This window comes from Apteryx rowi, unplaced genomic scaffold, assembly GCF_003343035.1.
Source record: "Apteryx rowi isolate R43461 unplaced genomic scaffold, aptRow1 scaffold_849, whole genome shotgun sequence".
Taxonomy (NCBI): Eukaryota; Metazoa; Chordata; class Aves; order Apterygiformes; family Apterygidae; genus Apteryx; species Apteryx rowi.
Genome location: NW_020451148.1, coordinates 150,322 through 175,131, shown reverse-complemented (window position 1 = coordinate 175,131; position 24,810 = coordinate 150,322). Strand labels below are relative to the sequence as shown.

The 24,810-nt window shown below is 37.8% G+C and overlaps 1 protein-coding gene across 1 annotated transcript; it reads right to left on the bottom strand.

Moving 5' to 3' along the window:
• Positions 1-852: 852 nt before the first annotated feature.
• Positions 853-24,025, bottom strand: PI15 (peptidase inhibitor 15). Its single transcript, XM_026090068.1, has 6 exons — positions 23,803-24,025; positions 22,906-23,243; positions 5,072-5,190; positions 4,654-4,786; positions 4,396-4,511; positions 853-1,303 (listed from the first exon to the last, which is right to left on the bottom strand). Exons 2-6 carry the CDS (start codon positions 23,176-23,178, stop codon positions 1,168-1,170), a joined length of 777 nt encoding a protein of 258 aa, XP_025945853.1. The 5' UTR covers positions 23,179-23,243; positions 23,803-24,025; the 3' UTR covers positions 853-1,167.
• Between the last annotated feature and the right edge of the window lie 785 nt (positions 24,026-24,810).

Below are 24,810 nucleotides of genomic sequence, written 5' to 3'. Positions count from 1 at the left end.
GAATAAATAGATTTGCTTTTTATAAACTCATACAAACATTTTGGGGAAATAGCACAATATATTTTAAAGGACCCTGGCAATTGCTTTAGAAATTTGGAATTTTTGTCACAAGTCTGTATTAAGTTTTAATTAAGCCTGATGAATTTGTAGTCTTTTATTTGGAAAATGCTCTTATCTACTTTTAGGTCTGAACTATCCTTGAAAGTTTCACCCAGCTGAGTTTCAGTCAGGGGGACAGCACATATACTGGTATACATATGGTGGTAAAAGATTTAGTGTGGATGTCATGTATTGATTTAAAGTTGTTTTGTAGTAATATATTTCTTTGCCTTCCTATACAGAAGTAAATATACTGCCACAAAGTACCTTTTATACCATATGATTGTGTTCTGATAGGCAAGGGGGCAGGAGCAGAAACTAAAATGTGACTGTGTTGATTATACCAGTATATTTAAAGTGATGTAGCTGTCCTAGTTAGATAAGACTTCAGGCAGCTGAGTTAATAGCGACTGCATGTTGGCCAGTGTGGTGCCTTATTCTCTCTATTCTTCCCATCTGCACACAGGCATTATTGATGATAGCAGCAGCCGTGTGCTGAACTCTTGAAATGTCATAAATTAATTACTGTTGTGCATGAGGTAGGTAACATCCTGCAATTTCTCTTGCACTTATGTCTTCCTCTTCTCGGAGTCCCATTGACATTGCAGATGAAAGCACCGGTGTAAATGGTAGTAACCATTGGTAGTGTGAGGACAGTTTGTTGCTTTTGCATGTTACACTCCGTTTTAAAGCACAGTGTTGAAACAATGACCCTTCTCTTTCTGGACCTATCATTTTAAAAGGGAAGTCATATTTTAGATATAAATTGACAGTATCTCTTAATGTGCTTTTAATAGAGCCTAATCTTCAGAAAGCTACACATGCTAAGGTGAAATTAGTTTTCTCTTCTTTACACAATGTTAATCTAAAATGGTTAATGTGAGTCATAAATTCCAAAGTGTTAAAAATAAATTCATACTAGACTTTGAAAGCTAATTATACAAAGCATACAAAAAGAAAACATCACGGTATTATTACAATATCTCTCTATATATAATATGTGCAAAATTCAATATACAAGCTTCTTGTTATTCAGCCATTAAAAAAAAAAATTGTAAACATGTTAACTTATTTAAACCAATACAAGTAGTTTGATGTTACTCCTGGGAAACAAAGATTGTCGGTACAAGAGCCTCCATAACTTGGAGGGCAAGCAGAACATGGGACTCCTACTTTATATGGTGCTTCTCCAATCCAGTTCCCCCTGAAAATAAAAAAAGGAAGAAGAATGCTTAGTCATTAGAGAAAAAGTCTATTTTAAAAAGAGGAGAAAAATCTATTCATTAATAGTACCTGAGTGATTAAAGTTAATGTTTTGAGTGATGTCCTATAAATGTCCAGTTACACAAAACATGTATGACTATATTTCTGTAGCTGCTTACTGACAAATATTGATCTACTGATTCAAAAAAAAAAAAAAAAAACAGATGGAAATGACCATGCCATCCCATGCCAGTGGTCCATTCCATATCCTTTATGGGTCTGTGGTAAAGTAAAAGTCCCAATCCTCTTGCTTTTACTACTGTCAAATTACTTTTGAATCTCTGATTCTGGGACATAATAATCAACCATCAGGCTCTCTTTCATGAGAAATTAGTAGCATAAACATTGGTGCAAGGTTTTCCTTGAACATTTTTGTCCTGGCAGTTATCTTAAAAGCTTGTAATTAGAAGGTGGAAAGACCAACCGAGTGAAATATTATTATCAGGTTGTGCTGGCCTGAGTCCACATTGTGAAGCTCTGAGACTGAATTCATGGTTAAGGAAAAAGGGAAGATGAAAACTATTCACAACAGTGCTGTCTTAAAAAGAATAATATTTGCAAGTTCACAGTGGTCTCATAGGTATTAGTGGGAGGAGGAGGAACAYGGACTCCCATCTGGTAAATGGAGCTATGCAGTTTCTAGTAGAGCTCTGGGGAAAAGGGGATCAAGTCTGGAAAGTGCTCACATGAAATGAGGTAACTCAGAAAGATCTGGGAACATCTGAAAAAAGCATTGAGACTTTTAGATGCTTATATAAACCCCCAGACTTTTAGAGCTTCACGTATCACTCATGATGCAGGCAGAAAGTAAGTTAAAATTAGATTTTTATTTAAATGCTATGTCTCACAGAGCAGAGAACTTTCCTCTAGTTTGCATGTGACGTGGTATAGTAGTGAGTAATGCAATTATTTATGAAACATTTTCTCATCCCCCACCTCCTAGCCAATAACATTGGATCAAAAGCCTTGGTCTGGGTTGTGCCTTGGAAGAAAGTAGGAATCTCTCAAATAATTTGCTCATTCCTACTTCTCTTCCAAATGGGTACAGCAGACTGAATGCTCAGGAAATATGTTTAGTTTGATAACAGATATGGAAATCCGGAAAGAGTTCTCTGAAAGCTGATTTTTTGCTTTATTCCCTATACAACATGTGGTTGATTTGTGTGAGTCCATATTAGTTAACCTTATACAGGGCCTTTGCAAACCTTTGAACTATCCTCCTTAACTTTTTTTTCCCCCTGATTTCAGAAACACAAATGTGCATTACAGCATGGCATCAATTAAAATTATTGGAGATCTAATCCCCAAATCTTTGCCAAATTCCAATTTTAATAACTCAAGGGGTGTAATGTTCTTGTATTCTGATGTTCATGCATGCTGATTGTTCAGAGGGACATAGCCTTTATTCATTGGCAAAGACATGTCTGTATGTGTGTCCAAGAGCCCTAAACCTTACATACTTAACCCAACTTTACTGATTCTTTGGAATATGACCTTAAGCCAGGAAAGTCCACTCAGTACCCTTCTGTGACGGTGCAAGAAATCTATGTGAAAATCCTTATTCAGCTACTTATAGATCAAAGTTCTACCCAAAATCTCATCCAGAGAAGAAGATTAAAACTCCAGAGAAGCACAGTGGGATTTTCAGACTGAGAAAATATGAAATGTTATTAGTACTTTGTTAATTGATAGACAAGTAATGCATCCATTTTCAGTAATGCCTAATACACGACATCATTCCTTTGCTATTTTTGAACACAATGAGGGAAGTATCCTACAATATTTGTAATTCATTTCATATTTTTTACAAATGGAGATACATGAAAAATAGTACTTGGGTTATTCTTATAAACTTTGTTCACACCTTGTCCAGATTGTGGAGCTAAAAGCCTAAAAGCTAAAAGTCAGATACAGTTTTTGCTGCCTGATACCCCTCCCATTCTTTTCTTACCTCTCTTTTCTAGTAGATACTAAAAAGGACATAGAAATTTTTATGATTTTCTAAGGAAAAGAAGATATTTTTTCAAGTCAGTTTTCTCATCAAATCCTATCTATTTTTAAGTTGCAAAACCTTTAAAAATTCTCATACTCATGGAGCAGCTAGAATAATGACATGACTCCAATTCATTCTCTTGCATATTCTTTACCACAAATGGACCTGTGCCACTGAGAGTTTATGGAAAACACGCTCAATTAATTATATTTCGTTTCCTATACAGAACTATGGCTTAGCCTAATATTATTCAGTCAGAGAAACCAGCAGCCTTTTACACTGTCCATGCTATTTTTGAAGCACTGGTCCAAACTAAACCTCAAAACCAAGCTCTCCTCTATCCATACTTTACTAATTCATTCTGCAGCCATATGTGAGCTTGAGATGAGGTCCAGGGAACACCTGAAGAAAATTCAGTTCTTCAGTTCAACTTAACACAGATCTCTGCATGGCTAAATGAAATAGGGCCATCAATGCGCATCTATAATATATGCTTTGAAGGACTCTAATATTGCAAGATGAGATGAGATTTGTAGACACTGAGCTTAGATAGATGGACTTTATCGGAAGCCTATGCTAGGGCTGCCCTTATGCAGTATGGTCATAAGAAAAGGTATCCTGTGGGTAACAGTGTGAGTTCACAGAGAATCAAGATGCACAGCAAAGATGTTCCCTAAGGCCTGATCTACAAAATGATCATGTACATGAGGAAGTCTAGCTCACCATAAGTGTCTATAACAGAGTAAGGAAATGAGGATTTGAAAGTAGAGTCCAGCACAAAGGATGAGAATCACAGTAAAAATAATAATAACAATAAAAGAAGACAAGTTTTTGTTCCATACACCTCAAGTTATTTCTTTTTCTTCCTTGTATACTAAAGTAGTGCATTTGTTAGATGTAATGTTAGGATGAATGAGCAGCCCATAGAAAAAAAGTGCAAATACAGGTCAAGCAGCAGAAAAAGGAGTAAGCAGTCCTATGAGAGGACCCACACATGCATGAAATATAAAAATAAACAATATTAAAAGAGAGCAACTCACTTTGGGGCATAGTTGCATACCAAGTAAACAGCTTGTCGCCAAACAGATCCCCAGACGTTCATATTGTGGCATGTGTGGATTGCGCAGCCTATACGATTGGAAGTGGCCCAAACCATCTGAATAAATATTCGTTATTGGTGAAGTCCAATTTGAAAAGAAATATATATATATACATTGATATAAGAGAAAGCTATAAATATATCACAGAAAATTCCAGCTTTGGATAGTAGATTTTGAATAGAATGGAATTTATATAACCTGTGTGTAATGTGTGCACATGGGTCCATAGCATCGCAGGGGACACCTGGGGTTGCAGTCCTGAGGATAAGGGAAAGCATAATCCTTCACTTCATCGTACCATGGCTTTACCAGCTGGAGAATGGATTGATACCTAGGTTCGTTTAAAAGACAGAAATAAAAAATGTGCCTTTTCAGATCTAGAAATTTTGGAACTTTCTGCTGCTAATCCCCATGACCCAAGTCACCTAAAAACACATTTCTCCGGACATCACTAGGGGCAATAATATTAAGCAATAATACTTTTCAGCCAAACGAAAAGCTTTTAAATTATAGATGCATATCAAGTATTGCTAGAATAATGAAAGAAGCTTGCATCAACCTAAGATCTGGACCTCAAAGATTGATAAAATAACCGTTTGGTAAGATATCTGCCTACCTTCCAGTTCTTACAGACAGGTTTTGGCCCAAGAATCTCAGTAAGTAGGAAGGTCCATGATCCCAAATGCATGTAGCAGCCCAAGCCTCTGCAGACTTGGCAAGGGTTTCATCCCAAACCTGAGAAAATAAAAAATCCTTAGCAGTAGTACAGACAAAACAAACACACATGACAGTGCAAGAAACAGGTATTTTAAGTCCTAAGTGCACCAACATAGCACGACAGATTTGTAACCTAGAAAGAGACCTCTTGAATTCACAAAATCATGGGCAAGCATGTACAGGACCTAACAGGATCTGTCCTAAATCACCTACATCATCAGAAGAATCAAAATATTCAGATCTCTCTATTGTTGACTGGCAAGACCCTCCGTTCTCCTACCATTTTCCCTCTGTGTTGATGAGATCCATATGTGAAGAGGAGCAAAACATTGGATAGGACTCAGATAGAAGGTTAAAGTGAAGGAGACGCACAGAGAGTGGAACAATTCAGCACGGGTATTACATACCCCACAAAACCCCAACATATTTGAAATGGGATCTCAGGAGTATCTAAGGCTAGAGAGAGCACTTGGCAGCTTTTCATATTTGAGGCCACAAGGTCAAGAAAAGGGGGTCCACAAGGCAAAAACTATGAATAGTGTCCAGGTGCAGTATGAGTCTCATCACTTTATTTTGCATGGGAGCTGACACTGCTCCCTGATTGGAATAAAAAGAAAACAGCTCTATAAGGAGAATTTTAACCATTTCTACTCCCTAAGTCATTCCCTAATGGTAGGAACATGACAAGTGACCTTAAACAGTGTTTCTTTTTAATATGTTTCCTGCTCATTTACCTGCGTGGCTTGTAACTTCACTATTTTCTCCACAGCAAATAGAGTTGTCTCAGCAATAATAAAGATATCAACAATGGAACCTACTGCAATGCTGGAGCTTCAGGTAAGAAATATCTTGCTGTCATATTACAATTCTGCATAAATCCTAATATATCTTAGTGTTTAAGTGATGCCCAAGTAGACTCTAGATCCTGGAATTAGATGTGCATTTTGAATACACCAAGTGGAGTGTTTTGGTGAATTGCAAGTAGAAAGACAGAAACAGAATGTGGTAAAATTGCTTATCCAGCCCATAGCATCTCTTTAAATGCAAAGACAAGCTCATAAATCTTGAGTGGCTACTAAACAGAGAGTATGCTCTGTGAGGTATGAAATAAGAGGCAAAGCCAGAAATAAACTTATCAAAGGATGAGGTGGCCCACAACACAAATATTTTCTGTCCTATGAGCTAGTACAGATTTCTAAAACACTGAATTCATAGTTTTAAGTTTCCAAACCTGAAGAAAGGACTGACCACAGATCATGGAACAGGATAGCAATTTGTGTCCCTGACTCTCTATGGTTGTTTGAGGAATTTCTCTAAGTGAAAAAGTAATATGGAATTTACTAAACTTTATGGACTTGCTATATCATTGAACCAGGCTTTTGCTAATATGGAGCAGATGAGGTAGATTCTAGATTAAAACTGAAGAAATACGACAGAGACCATGATTAATCCTTAACACAAATGATCTTCCATTCAAGTGGAATCACCTTATGAGAAATATGATGGATGGTGCTTAAAGCAGAACAGACTTACTTTACACCTCTTCAGAACAGGTCCCAGAGTGAAGTAAAAGCAAATCACCAGTAAAAGGACAAAAGAGAGAAGTGTTAGGAAGAAGCATACTAAGAAGGAATATGGTCCTTCAGCCAGGGAATATTTTGACTTCAGCTCTCAAAAATGAAGGGAGTTTCCTGTAGGAGTTAGACTATTCTATAGTTATAGTTATATATTCCTATAGTTATATATTCCTATAACTTAGGAAGAGAAGACTAGGCAGAACTACTAGGATATAAGAGAAGCAACCTGGAACTGTTAAGACACTGTCCAAAATCCAGAAAATGCTCCAGGGTCCAAGAGGAAGACAGTGGTGTAGAGACATTTGTTCTGATTTGTATCTCTGCTGTCCAGCCAATTAGCAGAATGTGACCAACATCCAAATAACTCTTTACAAACTCTGTAATATTTCAGTGGTCCCCAAAAGAGGGCTTGTTGCCTTAAAGAGGGGACAGCAGTAGGTACAAATGTAGAAGTGTGCCTAGGAAGTGTTCCTGAGAGGCCAGAGCCACAAACTGACTTGTGTTTGGAGCCTGCCCAGACCCAGGGGAACTTAAAAGTACATGAATTCAGCATGTGGGTCCAAACACAGCTGGCTGGTGTGCATCCATAAGGGGCAGTTCAGCCAGTACTGTGACACCCCATAAACACCCTTCTTTGCTGGGATTAATCATGCTTCTGGCATGAATGTTTTCTGCCAGGAGGCTGAACATGAGGTTTGCGTGCTTGTTCCCAAGTGACCTGGCTGCAGTCCCACAATAATCTGAATGCGTACTGTATTTGCACAAATAGCACCAAGCTCCTGATTTTGACCCAACATATTTTCACATGCTAAATTGCTTTGCAAAGTAGTATGTTAGGTGATTAAAAGAACTGTGAAGATCGGAATAGGTTTTCACCATTAATGCTATCTGTAAACTAGGCACTCCCCTTGCCTTGGATAGTAAGAGAATTGTTCATTCACTTTCATTTCTCTTCAAGCTCTTTTCCTGGTTCTCAGGCATCATCYGTAGCATTTGCCTGTGAAAGCCTTGAGGCTATTTCAAACTCAGTTAAAAATTTGTGGATATGGCAGTTAAGCATTACCATGATATGTGGTACACCCTGTTTTCCTTTATCTATTCACTCTTGACCACTCTCTGGACATATGAAGCTTTTGGCAAACATAAAGAGAGAGAGAGAGAGAGAGAGAGAGAGAGAGAGAAATCACTGAATAAGAAGTAAAAGGCACGGAGGGGGACATCTGCAACTTCTTTTCATTCCCTCCATTCCTCCATCAGCAAGCTGGTGAAACACCCTTGTACAGAGTCCCCTGCTGCTATGTAAATCATTTGTATTTCATAGGAGAAGATGAAGTGCTTCATTAGGATGTTGCCTAAGTTTCTTTCTGATAGAAAAGTGATGGTCTTACTCCCTCTAGGAAGAGCACTAGATTATCTCCATAAGAAAAGACAAGTAATTAATATAGGCAGAAGCAGAGAAATGATTATCTTATAAGGACCTAAAATCTTCTCAGTCATAAGAAATTGCACCATTAGTTCAACCCTTTCAAAAGAAGACTGACCATGGGCCCACACCTGTATTTATTTTTTATCTCAGTTCAGTCTCCTGTGTTGGGCACATGGAAGAAGAGGGAAAGGAGATATAGGGCTTTTTGAATCCATAAGACTTCATTGTTCTACATAAAAAAATAGGATATAAAGAAATAGAAAAAAATCTTAAAGCGAGAAACTGAAATACCTTGAAAGCCTGAGAGGCAGTTTCTGTACGAGGAGATACTAAAAGGCTCAAGGTAATTAGCAAGAGAGTAAAAAAAAAAAAAAGAAAAAGAAAAAGTGATAAAATAATGAACTATGTAATGACGGCCGATCCAGACTTTCTATTAAGCGTGTTAAAGAAAGCTGCCTGACATGAAAACTACAAAAGGGAGGAAGAAAAACCATTTGCATACACAGTGGATCAAGATCTGAGGAGATGACTCATCCTCATGCATTAATCATGCAAACTTCCAGTTGCCAAACAGCGCTCATTCTCCCTGGGGAAAACATATCTTTGTTTGCTAGGTCACCAGTGTTTGGGGAAGCCGTCACCTTCGTTCCACTCAAAATAAGGAGCCCCCTGAACTCTCTAGACCACTGATTTGGTCCACAGTGGAAACCTTCCCCACCCCTCACCCAAGTCTAACTGAGCCGTGATAGAGTTAAAGCGTCTCTCACCACAGTTCCACTGGCAACTTGAAGTGCACATCCTTAGGCCAATTTATTTTTGTTTCCTCAGTCAAAAAGTATTTTCCTAGAAAGCTGTCTGACTGTGATGTCTGCACTGTTCTCTGCTAAACTACACTTCAGAAAGGCTTTAACGTGAGTCAAGTGGACTGAAAACAGGGAACAGGTATTGATGAAGGCCCGTGTTTCCATATGGGGAGTTTCAACATCTGAGAGCACAGGCTTTATCATCTGGCTCTGGGGTGTACTGTGCACTCACATAGCACATGCTGGTTGAGTGTCAGGAATAAAATCTTAGTCTTAATAAAGTCAGCGGGAGTTTTGCCAGTAAGGCCAGAATTTTACCCAAGGTTTTTTTCCCCCCCTCTCCAAGCAAATAGGGAAATAAAGTCTGTTTTCTATGAAGTATAATAAAAAATGGGGTGTAAAAAGAAATCTCTTTAATGTTGAATGAAATTTCTTGAAGCCCACTAAGTGTTTGCCTTTTAATGTGTCACAGTTCTCTCATGCCTCCTGACTGTCTATAGCCATTTCCTGTCTCTCAGTTATTCTTAGATAATTTATATGTAAGGGGGATGGAGTTGCCCTTTTGTTCTTTGTTGAAACAGCTTTTAATACTATGAGGTCCTGGTCTGGTTTTTAATACTATGAGGTCCTAAAAACTATGCTGTTAGGTACTAAAAGGATGATGAAGTTGAAGAAACGTTCTGATGATGAAAAAGAAAAAAAGAATCAGCTACAATTCTACAAAGATCTCTCCAGAGTGTTTGCTAAATGATACTTGGTTATTCTCTTCCTGTATTGATAGCTGCACCTTAATTTGAGAAATGCTCTACATAACCATTAAAATAGAATCTGAATTTAGAAACAAAGTCCTTCCACTCATTCTCATTACGGTCAGAATTGTACTTCTAATATCAATCATTTAAATGGAGTGGCTTTCTCTTGCCACCCTGCTCAACACAAGTCTTTGGGGATAGATCCTGGTGCAGAATGTGAACTAAAGCTGAAAGCACCAAGGTACCTCAAACAGCAACTGCACTATTTTATCTGTAAGCAAAACACATTAAGCAAATATACTTGAAATAAATTTGATGGAGCTCTCTTAATCTGAGTCACCTGTTCTTACATCCTTTCTAAAGGATGGCTGAATTACTGCAAACATATTGCTATTCTGGGTACATTTACCCTCTGGTAATTTTTCAAGATTAAACATCAAGCTTTGTTGATTATTTCAATTTTTCTTGAAAAGTAGAATATGTCATATTCATAGTTTTAAATGCATTACTGCAACATTTAATAACACTGCTTGAACATGAAAACTTTGCTGAGACATCTGTGAATGATGGATTTATGAAGTCATGGTTAAACGACACTGACTAAAACAGAGCAGGTACTAAAAGCAACACTCTCAGAGTCTGAAGCACAGTGCTGGTGTTAAACCAAACATCAGGCCTCAGGATTTTGATGGCATTAAGGGACCATGTGCCGTTTTGGTTCTTTATCTTTATTAATACAAGAAGGCCTTGTATTCACTGTAGATCTTCAGTGTAACTACCTATAGGTGAAATAATTAATGTCAGAGCCTCCTTAAAGACTTTTGGTGGAGCACCTCTTAGTTTCCTTGTACAACAGGCTAGAGTGCTTGTAGTCCAGTTTCATATTACTTATACTGTATAATAAGTATTACTTATACTGTATAATAAGTACATACAGATTAGGAAAATAAGTTTTTCTCTTGTGCAAGGTCTGTTTCAGGACCTCTGGCTACCAGTGGAGCTCATGACTTTGTTTTTTTCTTAAATTTGACTGTCTCAGTAACATGGTAGGAGCACCACATTTCTGCCTGGAACCAATATTAAACCACTGAGGCTTAAGCTGCCATTTTGAGATGCCAGAGTTTGCAGTCCARCAAGCTGCAGGGAGCAGTGTATATCTCTCTTAGAACGCAGCTTGACCGTCCAAAGGACCTCTGACACTTGGAGAAAAGACTCCATCAGGTCATATCCTGACAGATTTTTCCAGAGTTGGAAGAGCTAAAAACACAAAACATTTACACAAGTGCATTTAATGAAAGATGATAATTTGATGAAATAGGCTGGACAGCTGTATCAGAAAAAGTAGCCATGTGTGACTATTAGTTTAGTTTCTTGATCACATGCCTGCAGGTTTTCCATTGCTGTAGAGAGAACTTTTTAAATATTTTGGTAAAAAGAAAAGGAAGAGGGCATTTCCTCACTCTCTATCAAGGCTTTCCCTCATACTTTGAGTGATGCTAATGTGTTCTGGGGTGTTCCAGATCACCCAAAGCATGGCTTACTAAGTCAAGAAAGAAAAAGATGAAGGTCTTGGAACCTCACATTGGCCCTTGATGGACGCTTTTCTTAAATTAAACAGATAAATCCCACCTCTGCAAGTGTTAATATGCTTTATTCTTAAAGTGTTTTTATATATACTAGAGTATGAGTGACTTGTTTCCCATTTCTTCAAAAGAATATCTCCTCCCTATCTGAAAAATAAACAGAATTTCAACATTACATAATCTTGTACCAGAAGAAAAAATCCACAGCCACTCAGTAAATTACATCAAAATGGAGATCCTTTTTTATTACGTCTCTTCAACACATTGTCAAAGAAAAAAATAAAAAAGAAAGAAGATTCATAATTTTCACTTTCCATGTTGCTGATACTTATCCTGAGATTTATGATCCGACTCTTGAATTCTGCAAAACGTGCTCTGATTCTCTTTTTTTTCTTTTTTTTTTTCTCGGAAAGCAACTGCTGGCTTCTTCCAAACTCATCAGCAGATCTGTCAACACTTTACTGTATTTATTTGTCTCCCTTCAGAAGGATGTTACAATTGTTCTGGGTTTGGGGGGGAGGGGGATGAAAATTACTTACTCCAAAGGTAAAAATAAAGTACATGCAGTTAAAATGTTTATTTCACTTTTCTTCTGGGCAGATAACAAAGCACTGATTTCAAGTAGTGCAACACATCTCAAGTAAAACACACACTTAAACTAGTAGCATCTTTAGAGATAAAAAGGTAGATTTAAAAACCACTTTTAAATTGTCCCCATTGGGGATGCCACAGCTGAAAAAAAACAACTGACACTGTCATCTTAAATTCCATTCATGTCTAAGTTGCTCTTAAAGTTCAGAATTTGGAAGAAGTCAGACTCAAGATCCATTATACTTGGCAAATTTGGGGAATGAGAAAAAAAAAATCAGCCTATCCTTTGATAGTCAGGTTCTTCATTATACAGTGTTTAAAAAATGAAGAAACATTATTCTGAGGGGAAGATTATTTAGCAAAAAAAGACTTCTTATGGGAAAACTGAAACATTTTTCATTTAGATTTTTCCTAATTTCCTGATTTTCACAGCCAAAAATAATTCTCTTTTCCTTATACAGCAAGCAGATAGCTTCCCTGCAGTTCAGAACATAAATTTCCACAGACAAAGAAAATATGAGGGGAAAATTCTTGATCTTAGTATTGTTATATTTTTACACACGCCTTGTCATATGAGAGCAAAAAGTCATTACCAAAGCAAAGAGCTCTCTTCTTGTCTCCAAAGATTCTGAAAGTTATTAATTATTATTATTAACAAGTAGCAAGAACTTGTGGTCTACAGACAAACTAAGCAGAATACTTAATGATACACTGTATTAATACTCTTCTCATTCTATGAGGATATGTATGCATAAATGGGAAGATTTTTTAGAAGTATTTAAGTTTACAGCTCTCATTGTCATGAAGAAAACTTTAAAAACATGAAAAATAGGAGCTCTGCTTCCCTGAGGTTGCAAACAGACAGATTCTGTAGCTAGATGAGATGGGCTAACTGGGGAACTCATAAAGATGTGCTTTTAAACTGGGAGCCTAATGGGTTTAGGGYAGATGACAACATGATGCTAATGAGCATTTTAAAACATTCAAGCAGTAGAGAAGTGTGCTTCCATTCTTCTTTTGCTATCATAATCCTTAATCTTTCCTGTCTCAGTTTTATTGCCAGTAGCAATGAAGCTCCCCTCACTTGCACAAGGGTACAAGAGAACTTCGGTAGAGCATTGCTCTGAACATTAAATACTAGCAGCAGCCCTCAGTAGTTTAGCCTAAAATACTGTGGGCCTTTTACAAATACAAGGTATCAGCTAGGATAAGGTGCTACATATTTCTCAGTGGTAAATCCAGTAGTTTAAAAGTGCTGCATAAACCAGAGAGCAAAATATGTACCTCCCAGTCACTCAAGAACCTCCTAATACCCTAGAGTGTCCATCAGGCGTGGGCTGTCGCACATGCCTGCTGCTGCCTGTGACGCCAAGAGAGCCGTGACTTAACTAGTCCCACAGCTGGCTGCCAACAATCATCCAGTCGGGCTGTTAGGCACCCAGTACAGATTTTAGCACAAATTGAGAGTGAACAGCTGAAGAAAGCTGTATCAACAACTCTGTTCTTCAAAAGCTGATTCACATGACGATAATTGCATGATGAGATTGCAAATGAAATGTTGGGATATGCAGCTTGAATATAGATGCAATAAGTGGTAATTTGCAACAGTAATAATAGAAAATGCCAATTTGTTTTTCAGTTTTGTGATCTTATTCGTCATTAATATGCTTACTGTAGTCTCATATTAGTGTCATCTGATTGTTATTTTTTACCGACAGCACAAACAAAATCATAATGGTTCCTATGGCCCTCAGAAAGATGGCCAGCAGGACCTACTTTCAGCAGTGATCAATCAAAAATTCAGGCTTTTTACCTCAGATTTCTGATTTTATTCTCCATTAGCCCTGTGCTTTTGCTTGTTTGTCCAACTGGAGATCAAAAGCACTTATTTCCAAAACACCAACAAGTAGGGAAGAAAAAAGCCTGGAGTCAAGCAACTTCTTCCTGTGAGAAAAACTTTGGGATGCTGGGGAATGAAATGCTAAGTGTCCAGCCCATCTGTGCAGTGGGACTCCACAGGTGCTAGTGTAAGTCCCAGAGTAGATTAGCAGATATAGGCTGCTACTCCCCCAATATGCAGGTCTTGTCCTTCGGGGTCATTCAGCGTGCAGCCTTGCACCAGCCTTATTGTTTGCACATGCAGTAGCCTTTTCTCTGAAATCCCACAGCAATATGTAGGGTAGGCAGAAGTCCCCTGCGCAGATTTTCTCCTGGTCTTTTGTTTAGTGGAACCTATATGTTTTTAACACTCAGAGATTTTCGGTAGGACACCCCCACTCCCCCCACTCCAAATCTGGCACAAAGCTTAGTGAAACAACCACCAGCCCTTCTTCCTGCATGCTTTTTCAGCAGAGTGACTGAAGGAGCCTCATCTCTTTGCCTTCGCCTTTTTCAATACATACTGTGTGGTGAAAACATATGATCTCATTGGAATTTATAGACAGATTTGGCAAATGTTATGTATTTATTTGGGCTGTGAGATCATTTGGATTCTAGGCCATTTCTCTCTCTCTAAGAATTTTTTTTGCTCTCAACTGCCACCTGTTAGAAATCTTACTGTGCATACTTTGATGGATGCCCACTGCATATGCAAATCCTTTCCCTAGTGCATTAGGTACTAATTAGAAAGGTCACACAGCAAATTCCCAAAGTCTATCATCTAGAGAAAAAAATCATGATGGGGATTGCTGTTCTGTAATTTATTCTTTTGCAAATAAATATGGGTTTAATATATCAAACTGCCTGTCCAATACTATGCTGCAACTCAAAGTAAAATTGTGCAATGTTTTACAGTCAATTTACTCTCCTATATCCAAACCTCCAAACATCTGATCCACACTTCTGAAACGCTCAACATTAGAAGGTCTGTTTTATATTCTGGGCATCACCAGATAGATGTCCAAAAAATCTTATTGTCAAAAATTCTTTTCTTATGAAAATTCAAGTCATTTTATATAGAAGCTTATATTTCTGGGCATCTATTTTGTCCAAATTCAAACTCCTACCATTTGAAGCTTGACTGCTGCTAATAGTCAATTTGTTTCTTCCAAGGATTGTCTGCATTTCTTTTCATCTTTGGCACCAAGCTTTTAAACAATAAGAAACAAAGAAAATTGGTAGGCTGTCAAATTTAATAACAATAAGCTTCCCTGATATGTTATTACTTGTTTATCTTTTGGAAAAGTTAAATATCAGAGCTACATATCTTAAAGTATTCAGTGCTTTCCTAACCTACTGCAAGGCATATTTTATTTGGCAAGAGCTTATCTCAGAAGTGGCAACAAAAAGAACCTAACTTTGTCAAGCTCCATGTCACCCTGACAATTTGTCATTGGTCTGACGATGAAGGTGGCTGACCTCTTTCAATTTAAATATGATCAGTGCAAATTGCCTTTTCTCAAAAACACAAAATGTGAATGGAAAATTTGTTTCTTGTGCAATGTTTTGTTCCTCTTCTAGGAGGAAGTCCACATTCTTTACTTTTTTATTATTAATCACTGACTTTTTCATTAAAACAAAAACAGTTCTTAATTCCTTTAAAATTTTTCAAAGAAAATACTTATTTTTTTTAAGTAGTTCTACCTGAAAGATATGGCAGCATGGCACAAACAAAAATACCTTGCAGCTTCTTTTTTCTGCAGGATAAAGAATAAGAACAAGAATTCTTTATTCTCACAATAAGAAGGCTCAATATAAGATGTGTTGTCCTGATACAAGTTAATAGATAAGCCTGTACAGATGGAGATGAAAAAAAACAGTCATTCTCATTTGAACTAAAATAGACCTTGGACCCCATCACAGAGTACCTAGGGATGCATTTGCACATGGAGGTGCCTGTGGTGATGACAGTAGTCCGTATCCAAAAGGCAAGCAAGTGGTTATCCTGGGGCAGTTCCATCTTTTACTGTCTTTAGGATATACATTTCCATAGACTTGAATAGCCTATTCTCCTTTTCAGATATGGAAAGAGAACAAAAATGTTAAGAGGTTTAGGGTTACTATCATCTCCATTCATGTATGAAACTAAGTACTGTGTACTTTGGATCACAATTCTTGTGAAAAATGCCCTGTCTCTGTTTTTAGCCAAGAAGTTCAAGAGGTGCTACATTTAATAATAAAGGAATGTCTAATTCCAAGGGCTCTGGGCAGGCTGATTTTCTATCAGAGACTTTACTAGGTTGTTTTTTTGTTTGCTTAAACTCCTAGAAGGGTTTCTGCTAATACTAAATTTAAATAATGTAAATATTCTCTTTTAAAACACCATCAAAATGGATGTTTAAAAATACTTATGCCTAAAACAAGGGAAAGGAACTCTAATACCAAAGCAAGTTTAACTCAGTCATTCCTGACAATATTACTTTTGGGGAAGTTCTTCAGATTTTTCAAAGGCTGCTTTCCAGGAAAGGTCCTTTCTGTTCATTTCTTAAACCAGTCTTCTATCACTCTGAACTTACAGCTTTTGTACTTGACATAACCACTTTGATTTGAACCTAGCTGAACACCAGATCTGTTTCTGAGATTGAACAGTGGCTCCTAACCTTGTGTAGCTGAAATTCTGTTCAAAAAATTGGCAGCATTCTGCACCTCATTGATAACCACTGATTAGTACTGCATTGCGTTATTGACAGCAGTGCAGTGGGAAATAGATAAGTGGGTAAACTCATCTGTCCGGCAGAAGAGAACTGGATTACTCTATCATGTAAACTCCAGCTACTCAGGCTGACTTTCAGCTACTCTATCAGTTACCATGTTCTGTCTCCATCATGGGCAAAGGCTAAGCATAAAAAAAAAAAGGTAAAAGCTGAGGTAAAACAACTGCTTCCTTTCATTCCACAATGTAGTCATGCAGATGGAAACTCCCTAACTTTACTCATGTAAACCACTTCAGTTCTTTCTATTTTCTTCTAATTTTCCGAAAGGAATAATATTCCAGAACTCACTAGCCTATGATCTTCAAACACGCTGGTTGGTGGGTTATGGCAATAGACAGAAAGGATGTGACTCAGTTGTCTAAACATAGACACGAGGTTTAGGAGGGAGAAACTGGAGCCAGTAAACACATCTCATTATTAAACCCCTCTCATTTGTTTTCACTTCACTTGCTGTGAATCCCCCATGTAGAGCAAACAAAAAGTTATGGCAAATTGAGATAGGTGAATTACACTGAGGGAGCTCTGAGCTTCTCGATATTCCTCTTCCCAGAAGACTGGATAGGCTATACTTAGATTTATTTTGTGCTCTGGCATGATGAAAAGCATATTCAGATTTCTGCACCTGCACTCATCTTCTGATTACTTTATTTCAACCTTCACCATGTATATAGGATTTAAGGGAACACTACAATTCAATGGGCATGTAGGCTGCCAGTACCTTCTAGAGTAAATTCTCCATTGCATTATGGCTCTTGTGTCTTTAAACATCTATAGTTAAAATGACAGGCCTAATTTTCTTTGACTCTTAACTGACTTCACTGATCTACTAAAGGAGCTGTAAATGGAGTGTAACTGTAATTTGCCCCAACATACAGAAGTACTGGAAGGCACATATATGGAAATTAAGGAAACATTATATGCATACATACATCTTAATGCCAAGAAAACTGTCAGAAAATATGTAAAGGTTAATGTGTGAAATTAATCAAGAAGAGAAATTCTATTAGGCAGTTAAAAAGTGCATATAAAGATTAATTATCTGAGTTTTAGAGAGAAATATTTAGGTTAGACATTTGGAAATCATTTCTATTCCTAAGGTAAAATATTTGCCAAGAGATGTGACTGAGACAGCATCACTATATATTTTCAGGAGCAGACAAGATGAAAACCATATGTATTTAATGTAGAAGGAAGTCCTGCAATAGGGCGTTCATAAACTATATGTATTAAGAGATCCTATCCAACTCATTAGACATAAATCTTGAAGGAACAAGTCCTGCAATCCTTACTCACAGACATAGATGATTTCAGTGGGACCGTGCAAATCAGCCAGGGCAAACAACTCAAGGAACAAAACGTCCTCTAAGATTTAGAAAGGTTTGTAAGAAACATAACATGACAACAGCAAAAGTAAGTAAACAACTTGAGAAGCTTAGTATTTATCAGAAATGCTTTGAATTGGAGAACAAAACATATTAACTCACTTTTTCCATGTCCATATGAAAGGCTTTCAGGTATTAAATAAGACTCTGGAAAAACTGAAATTTCTAGAAAACACTTTTTTGCCATTTGTCTATCATCATTTGTCAATCACCTATTGCATATTCACAGAGCATTTTAAAGATCATCTGGATAGCCAGAAACTTTTATCAAGAGTTTCACATTAGGACTGTAATTGCAATACAGCTGGTAGTATTGTGACCACTAAGTGGGTTATTTTCTTGTTTCTCTGAATTGATTTTGTAAGCTGTCTGCAGGTTTTTGTGGACAGGAATCAACATCTCCAAACTTGTTACCTCCAAAGTCATCTTTGAACTCACCTCAGCTCAAAGTGGCTCTTGGGCCTTAAAGAGTGAATAGATTTCTGCTATGACTTTTCTTAGCTCATGTGACTACAGGAATTACTTTTGTTCCTTTTATCACAGTCTTTCAAGTAGGATTTACTAGTGAAGATGAATAAGCTCAACTTGTCCACTCCCTTCCACATCTTCTGCTACCAGCTCATGGTAAACTATCGTAAACTATGTTGCCATGAAAATAGTCCTGGGTATCCAAGCTATTTCTTGGTAGTTTGGGAATATTTCACTACCTTGAGTTCTACAAAGTGACATATTCCAAGGGCTAGATTTTCACAAATATAAAAGTGTATTTATGTAATTACTGAACAAAAAAAAAAAGTGTAATCCTGCCCCATCTTTACACTTGCTACTGCCAGTCTACTACTATGTACTGGACTCAGGACTCATCCTTGCAGAACCCCACATGATAAGCTCTGCCAGTTAGCAGTGAAATACTCACAGCTCCTCTTTCAGTATGGCTCTTTAACAATTTATGAAAATCTCCTTAGAATGCTACCATCTATTTCCCTAGTTTGCCTATGGGAATCCCATGCAGGACTGTGTCCAATGCTCATTTAGGTCCATCTATTTGTTGCTTCTTCTTGGCACTTGCAAAACTGTGATCAGCATTCATGTATGTACACTCAAACTAGGTTCTGCATGCACATAGCAACATGGGTTATGTGGAAAGAACACATGGACTTTTAAGAAACTGGCCTCAAGTGAGAATAATTGTAGAGAAGGTAAAAATAACAGTTGTTTCTCACCATAACAGATATTTCTTTAAAGAATGTTTTGGTATCCTACAGATAGTACCAATGGGTACTAAATGATATGTTTTCAGAGACTCAGATTTCAGCCAGCAGGATACTGAAAGTCTTTACTGGCCTATCAAGTAGCTGAGATGTTCCAGAAAGGTAACACAGGCTTCTACAGTGCAGAATTAGCATTCAGAGAAAGGGATTTGTTTGTTTATAGACTTCCCCTGGATTTGAGGATTTACATACCTCTCACACTAGACAGCTGCAGGAAATTTTACACCTCAGGTTTTCTGAATCATGAATTTTATGGAACCTTTTTGCTTTCTGCAGAAAAAGTGTGCAAAGCTAAGTGGATGATTTTAATCCAGCCTCTGCCAGATCAAAAGGATGGTGTCCTCTTTCTTTCTGTGTGTATGGTACCAGCTTTTGAAGGAAGAGCAGAGAATTGAGAATGATAGTCTTAGGCTGAGAAGGCATGAAAGATACATAATAAGAAGACTTTTATTAAAAGCAAAAGTCATTACTGATACAATATAGGCCTGAAAGTTCTTGCTTCCCTTTTCTTTTACTTGCCATACTCAGTGACTTTAGATTTGCCCTTTCAATCAAACTTAAAATTGAAGGCATCAGCAATACTGGCACCAGCACCAAAAAGAGGACTACTTTAAGTGTGACTCATAGGGTACTAACATCCTAAGAGAAAGATTATTCAAAGTCTCATTGACCCATTGTGCATAACACGGGCCAGTTCCTTTCGCTAGGGTTTCACAACAGAACAATGTCTCACATAATTGCTTTTGACTCCCCAGCAATCCACTTAGCATCAGGGACCGTATACAACAGAAGATCGGAACAGCACTCCATCCACCTCTCTGGAACTGAAGTAAGACACTGTCCCAACTCTGTTACTGCAGTGCTCATTTGAACACCCTCTGCCACTCAAAGCCATTCTTTGAGACCTCTCATCAGAAGTCCTAGAGCATACAACTTTCAAGGCAATAGATGTCTCCATAGGGCAGACAGAATAATGCCCAAGGAATTCAAAATATCTATAAATGCACTGAGCATGTGAAAAGCAGGCTGTTTCAAGGGATGGAATAGAATGCGTCAAGAGGAAAAGCAAAAACAAGGTCAGGTGTGGAGAACTGGAATCATAAGAACCAAACCATATTGTTAAGTTCAAAACTCTTATCAGTGAAAGAGAAAAAGAAAATGGAAATATGCAGAGGTGAGAATGAGATACAGTCATTTATGAGAAAAACTTAGTTGAATTAGGAAAATGGAGCAAAACACAATTTAGCCTGACTGTGGATAGAGAAAGGAAGATATCTTTTTCTTGTGTTTCCAAATTGCTTAGTGCTCTATTTCAATGTACTTACAAGCAGTTTCCAAAATCTACTACATCGATAGCTACTTCCAGCTTCTCTAACTTGTAACAACCTTTTTAATCATTGTTAGGTGAATGAGAAAGGTCACTTTCATCACTACAAGTATATTTTTCCATAATTTTCAAGACAGGAACACACATTCTGTAACATTCAGCACAGCGTACATTGTCTTCTGGTGATAAGGATATGCTTGTTATCTTATTTATGGAAAGGGATATTGAATGATACAACAACTTTTATATAAAATAGCAGAGATCTTATGTCCCTGTAAGATACAACAGATGTAGTGCCATACTCTGAAATTATAGAGACAAAAGAATGGATTCAGCATCCAGCCAAGTTCAAATGGTCATTGCTGATAGCAGGGGTCCCCGGTCTGTGGCCTACCAACACTATACCATCTTCAAAACCTTCCTATCAAAACCTTTCCGTAGCCACACAACTGAAAAGTTAAAGAGAGGCTGCCATCGCTACAAACCAGATGGCAGAGAAAGCTATGGGTGATGTTGCCTTCTGGACTTTCTTTGCTCCATGAAGTTTCATGAGGAAACACAGATTGACTAAATTCTGCAACAAGGTTTGTGGCAACTGACTTAACTGCCACTTGAAGATCCAGGTTCAAGTTGTAAACTCTGCATCCGTACCTGAAGTCACTTTAGGTGGTGCTCCGAAATTTGTAGCAAGAATAAAGTACATTAGAGCTGGGAACCAAACTTGAAAGAAAGCTGTAAACCTTGTCCTTGTGATTACTGCCAATGTAGATGATACCATGGAAGTTTATGCATATGGGTATATTAAAAAAAGATTTAATCAGGGAAGGTTTTCTTCTTTTCAAAGTCTTTTTACTGAACTGGCTAAGAGCATTGCTCTTACAAAACTCTTGGGAATACGACAGGGTACTGGCTTCACTTAAGCAAACTACAAGAGTACATTTCTAAAAAACATAAGCCAAAGGAAGGGCATGGTAGGCTGCATTCCCTCAGACATTACAACAAAGTTTATTTATGCAGAATCAAAGGAAACGTCAGCACAGAGCTCAGCACTGAAAATGATGACTGAGCTTGACTTCTGACCTCTCTATTTTTCTATCTCTGACCTTTCCACTTAACCAAACTTCAAACTCAGATTACGGTATGGCTGCAGGCCTTCATCCTGCAAAGCTGTGAGTGCACTCAGCTCTTTGAGGTGCTGCTGGGACATGCTAAGCAGATTGTATGATCAAATCCAGATTCAGGTAACATCTGTGATAGAAATAAGTCCAAACTGTTAGTCAGTAGTCGCTAAAGTGGAGGATTTGTTATTACTATTATCCCCTTTTTATGTCAGGCTGATGGTGTCCTGTTTCTTGAACCTGTTAACTGTCTGTTGTCATCTGAGATGCTCTGTGACTTTAAGCAGATATTATGCTGCTAGCACAACTTGTCTATGCTTTTAAAAGACTGTGAATGCCTTACTTAGAAGGTACAAAAAGTTTTGCTTAGCCAACTTATTTTTAACATTAGAGCTCCACAGTACGCATACCTTCAAAGCTGGAACATAAAGCAGCAAACACACTGGCTTAGCTATTATCTTAGTGCCAAGTATGAAATCACCCTGCGTGAATAACGTTTATCATACCTGCAGGAACAGATAATTCACATAAAGAGCATTTGCCAGTAAAGGGAAAAGGTACTGACCACAAACAGAGCATGTTAAGCAGACTGAAATTCCACATGGAAAATAAATATTTAAAATAAGTATTGTATTTGACCAGAAATTAAAATTATTAGCTGCATGCAAACAATATGCAGTAAGTAAAACACATGAATATGAGCCAAACTGTCCATCAGACAAATTACTTTCTAAATACAGTTTTACCAGATTCTCTCTGAAAGTGCTACGTGTGAAAATATTTAGCAATGTTCTTTGGCCACCTTTTTGGGTACATCAAGGCAATGACTTTCAGCATACTCCATAACAGTTTTGCAATGGGACTACTAATGACTAGCACCTCAAACACATGTGATCACATGTTGTAATCACATAACCTTCCTCATGTCAACAAGCAGTTAACTCGCAACTTCATTTACTTGGGCCCCAACAGCTTCATTGGGACCATTCATGGAAATAAAAATTCAACAAGGTGAATAAAAGGTTCAGAATTTAGCATTTAGGTTTTGCTTCCTTAAGTTAATTCAGTTTAAAATCTGAAAGAACATTTTAGTAAGAAGCAATAGTTAAAAATTGTTTGTGTACTTAACTAACATCCCCAAACACACAGTTTGCTCAACTTAAGAAAATGAAATCACTGATTTATACTTTGTTATGTATTCCAGCAGTTCTAAAACGTTACCCTTCTCTGAAGTAAACAAAGTTCACTTACCATGTATTCCATGTTGGAAGCAGGTGGGAAGACTTTGCCTCTAACTTGATTGTGATAATCAAGAATGGCAATCATGTCATTCTGTGAAATGTATCGCTTCCTCCTGGCTTTGGGAATTTTTGCAGAGTCCAGATGAGCTGCCAAAGCCGTCTCAATGTCAGTGAAATTATTGTTTGACAGGAGTAGGTCAGTGGAGTTGGGTAATGCTATTGCACTTGTTTCACAGAGAATGGAAAATAAGAAAGCACAACTGATTGCAGAGATTACTGTCATTTTGGGGCCAAAGGAGAAAGGCCACTGAGATGTTCTGCTTTAAGTCAGGACAGTGGAAAACAGATCTGTAGAAAAGAAGATGTTCAGAGGTGTGATTCTGTACATCTGGGTAGCAAGACTGAGTGAATTGGCAGACTATGATCAGACAAATGATTTCTGTCCATCAGCCCACTTTTAAAAAACAGTCCAGTCAGAACACGTGTTACTGAACAATTTTTACTATCCATATTATGATTAAATGATAACATGCTCTTACTACAAACATACCAAATGAAGTATCATTATAGCATGAATGCCATGATCAAAGCTAGTATTCCTGAAATAGTGAGAGTGCTATCACAGAAGATAATTGCATAAATGACACTGTATATCATAAATGGGGAGACTGCTAGAAACCTCACAGAATGTTATGTGCTGAAAATGAAAAATACATCCCAGGTTATGCCTTTCCTATATGCCTGGATTGTTTTGATAATGCCACACAGATAAACTAGTAGGCAAAAAACATATAAAGCATGAAAGGAGGACATCTTAGAAATAATATTTGAACCTTAAGTTCAGCAAAATGTGATGAGCATCGATAAAACTGCATGCAAAGCAAGCTTATTGAGCTGAATGGCTTACCTCTGGATAATATCAAAAAAGAATACAGTCTATTGTTCTTCCAGTATATATAGCATTCTCCTATGTGGTGATATGAACCTTTGTGAAGGCGTGTCTCTTACTACAAACCCCCAAAGAACAAAACTCTGCCGGTTTTGAAGCTTCTGGCCACAGGAGCTGCTAACAGCTTTTATATGTTACAGTCTGTATGATCCAGAACAGGCAGTTTCTCTGAAGGACTCTGCTTGGCCAAAAGGAGAGGGGAGGAGTTCTGCAAAGCATACACACAGCGATTGGGTGGCATCTCAGGAGTGTAGGTGGTTTGGATATTCAGTCACACCCCCAGTTTCTATAGTACAAAGAGGCAACATGCAAGACACGCTTTTTCAGTACTTCCTACCTTTATTCTTCTTGCTTGTTTTTCCTTATTTCATGAACATCATGTTGGCTTTGCTAATGTTATTTTATATTGCTTTTTGAACATACAAGGAGCAGCATGAAATACAGAGAGTTTAAAAAAGTTATTCAAGTCACAGGAAACAGAACCTATGCAATGCTGTCAATACCGCGGGGCAGCGTAGCAAGTGAGTGCTCATAGCAGCCTGTGAGGATTAGTGGAGAGAGTGATTTCCCACTGAGCGGTATCTGGCAATTACAGGACATGCTAGAGGCAGCACACAAGAGCAGCATTTAYTTCATTCATTGCTGAGAGCAGCAGATGCTCAGAGTACTGTTCTCTCTCCTCACTGGTCTGCCACCCACTCTCTGTCTTCCTTCTTCTTCCTGCCTCACTTGTTCACATTCACGTGGGCACATGTACACAAAAGTCACAGCACAAAACTCAAGGAAGGTTGTGACTAGCAAATATGTCAGTTACCTGAACATCTGCTTGTGTAAACTACAAGAACAGCAGGACTGAAAGCTTTTGCCAATGCCTGGGAAACATCTGTTTCACATTAACTAGCATATAGCTGGAATTACTTAGGCACAAATTGGTCCAGCCACTCACACAACAGAGCTAAGGGCATA

What these genes read in the sequence shown, in the direction of transcription:
- PI15 (XM_026090068.1), bottom strand. Translation starts at nt 23,178, where the DNA reads ATGACAGTAATCTCTGCAATCAGTTGTGCTTTCTTATTTTCCATTCTC. An exon ending in CTTCCAACATGGAATACATG is followed by an intron (nt 5,191 to 22,905) that starts GTAAGTGAACTT and finishes TTATTTTCTCAG; the next exon opens with GTTTGGGATGAAACCCTTGC. An exon ending in TGTGCACACATTACACACAG is followed by an intron (nt 4,512 to 4,653) that starts GTTATATAAATT and finishes ATATTTATTCAG; the next exon opens with ATGGTTTGGGCCACTTCCAA.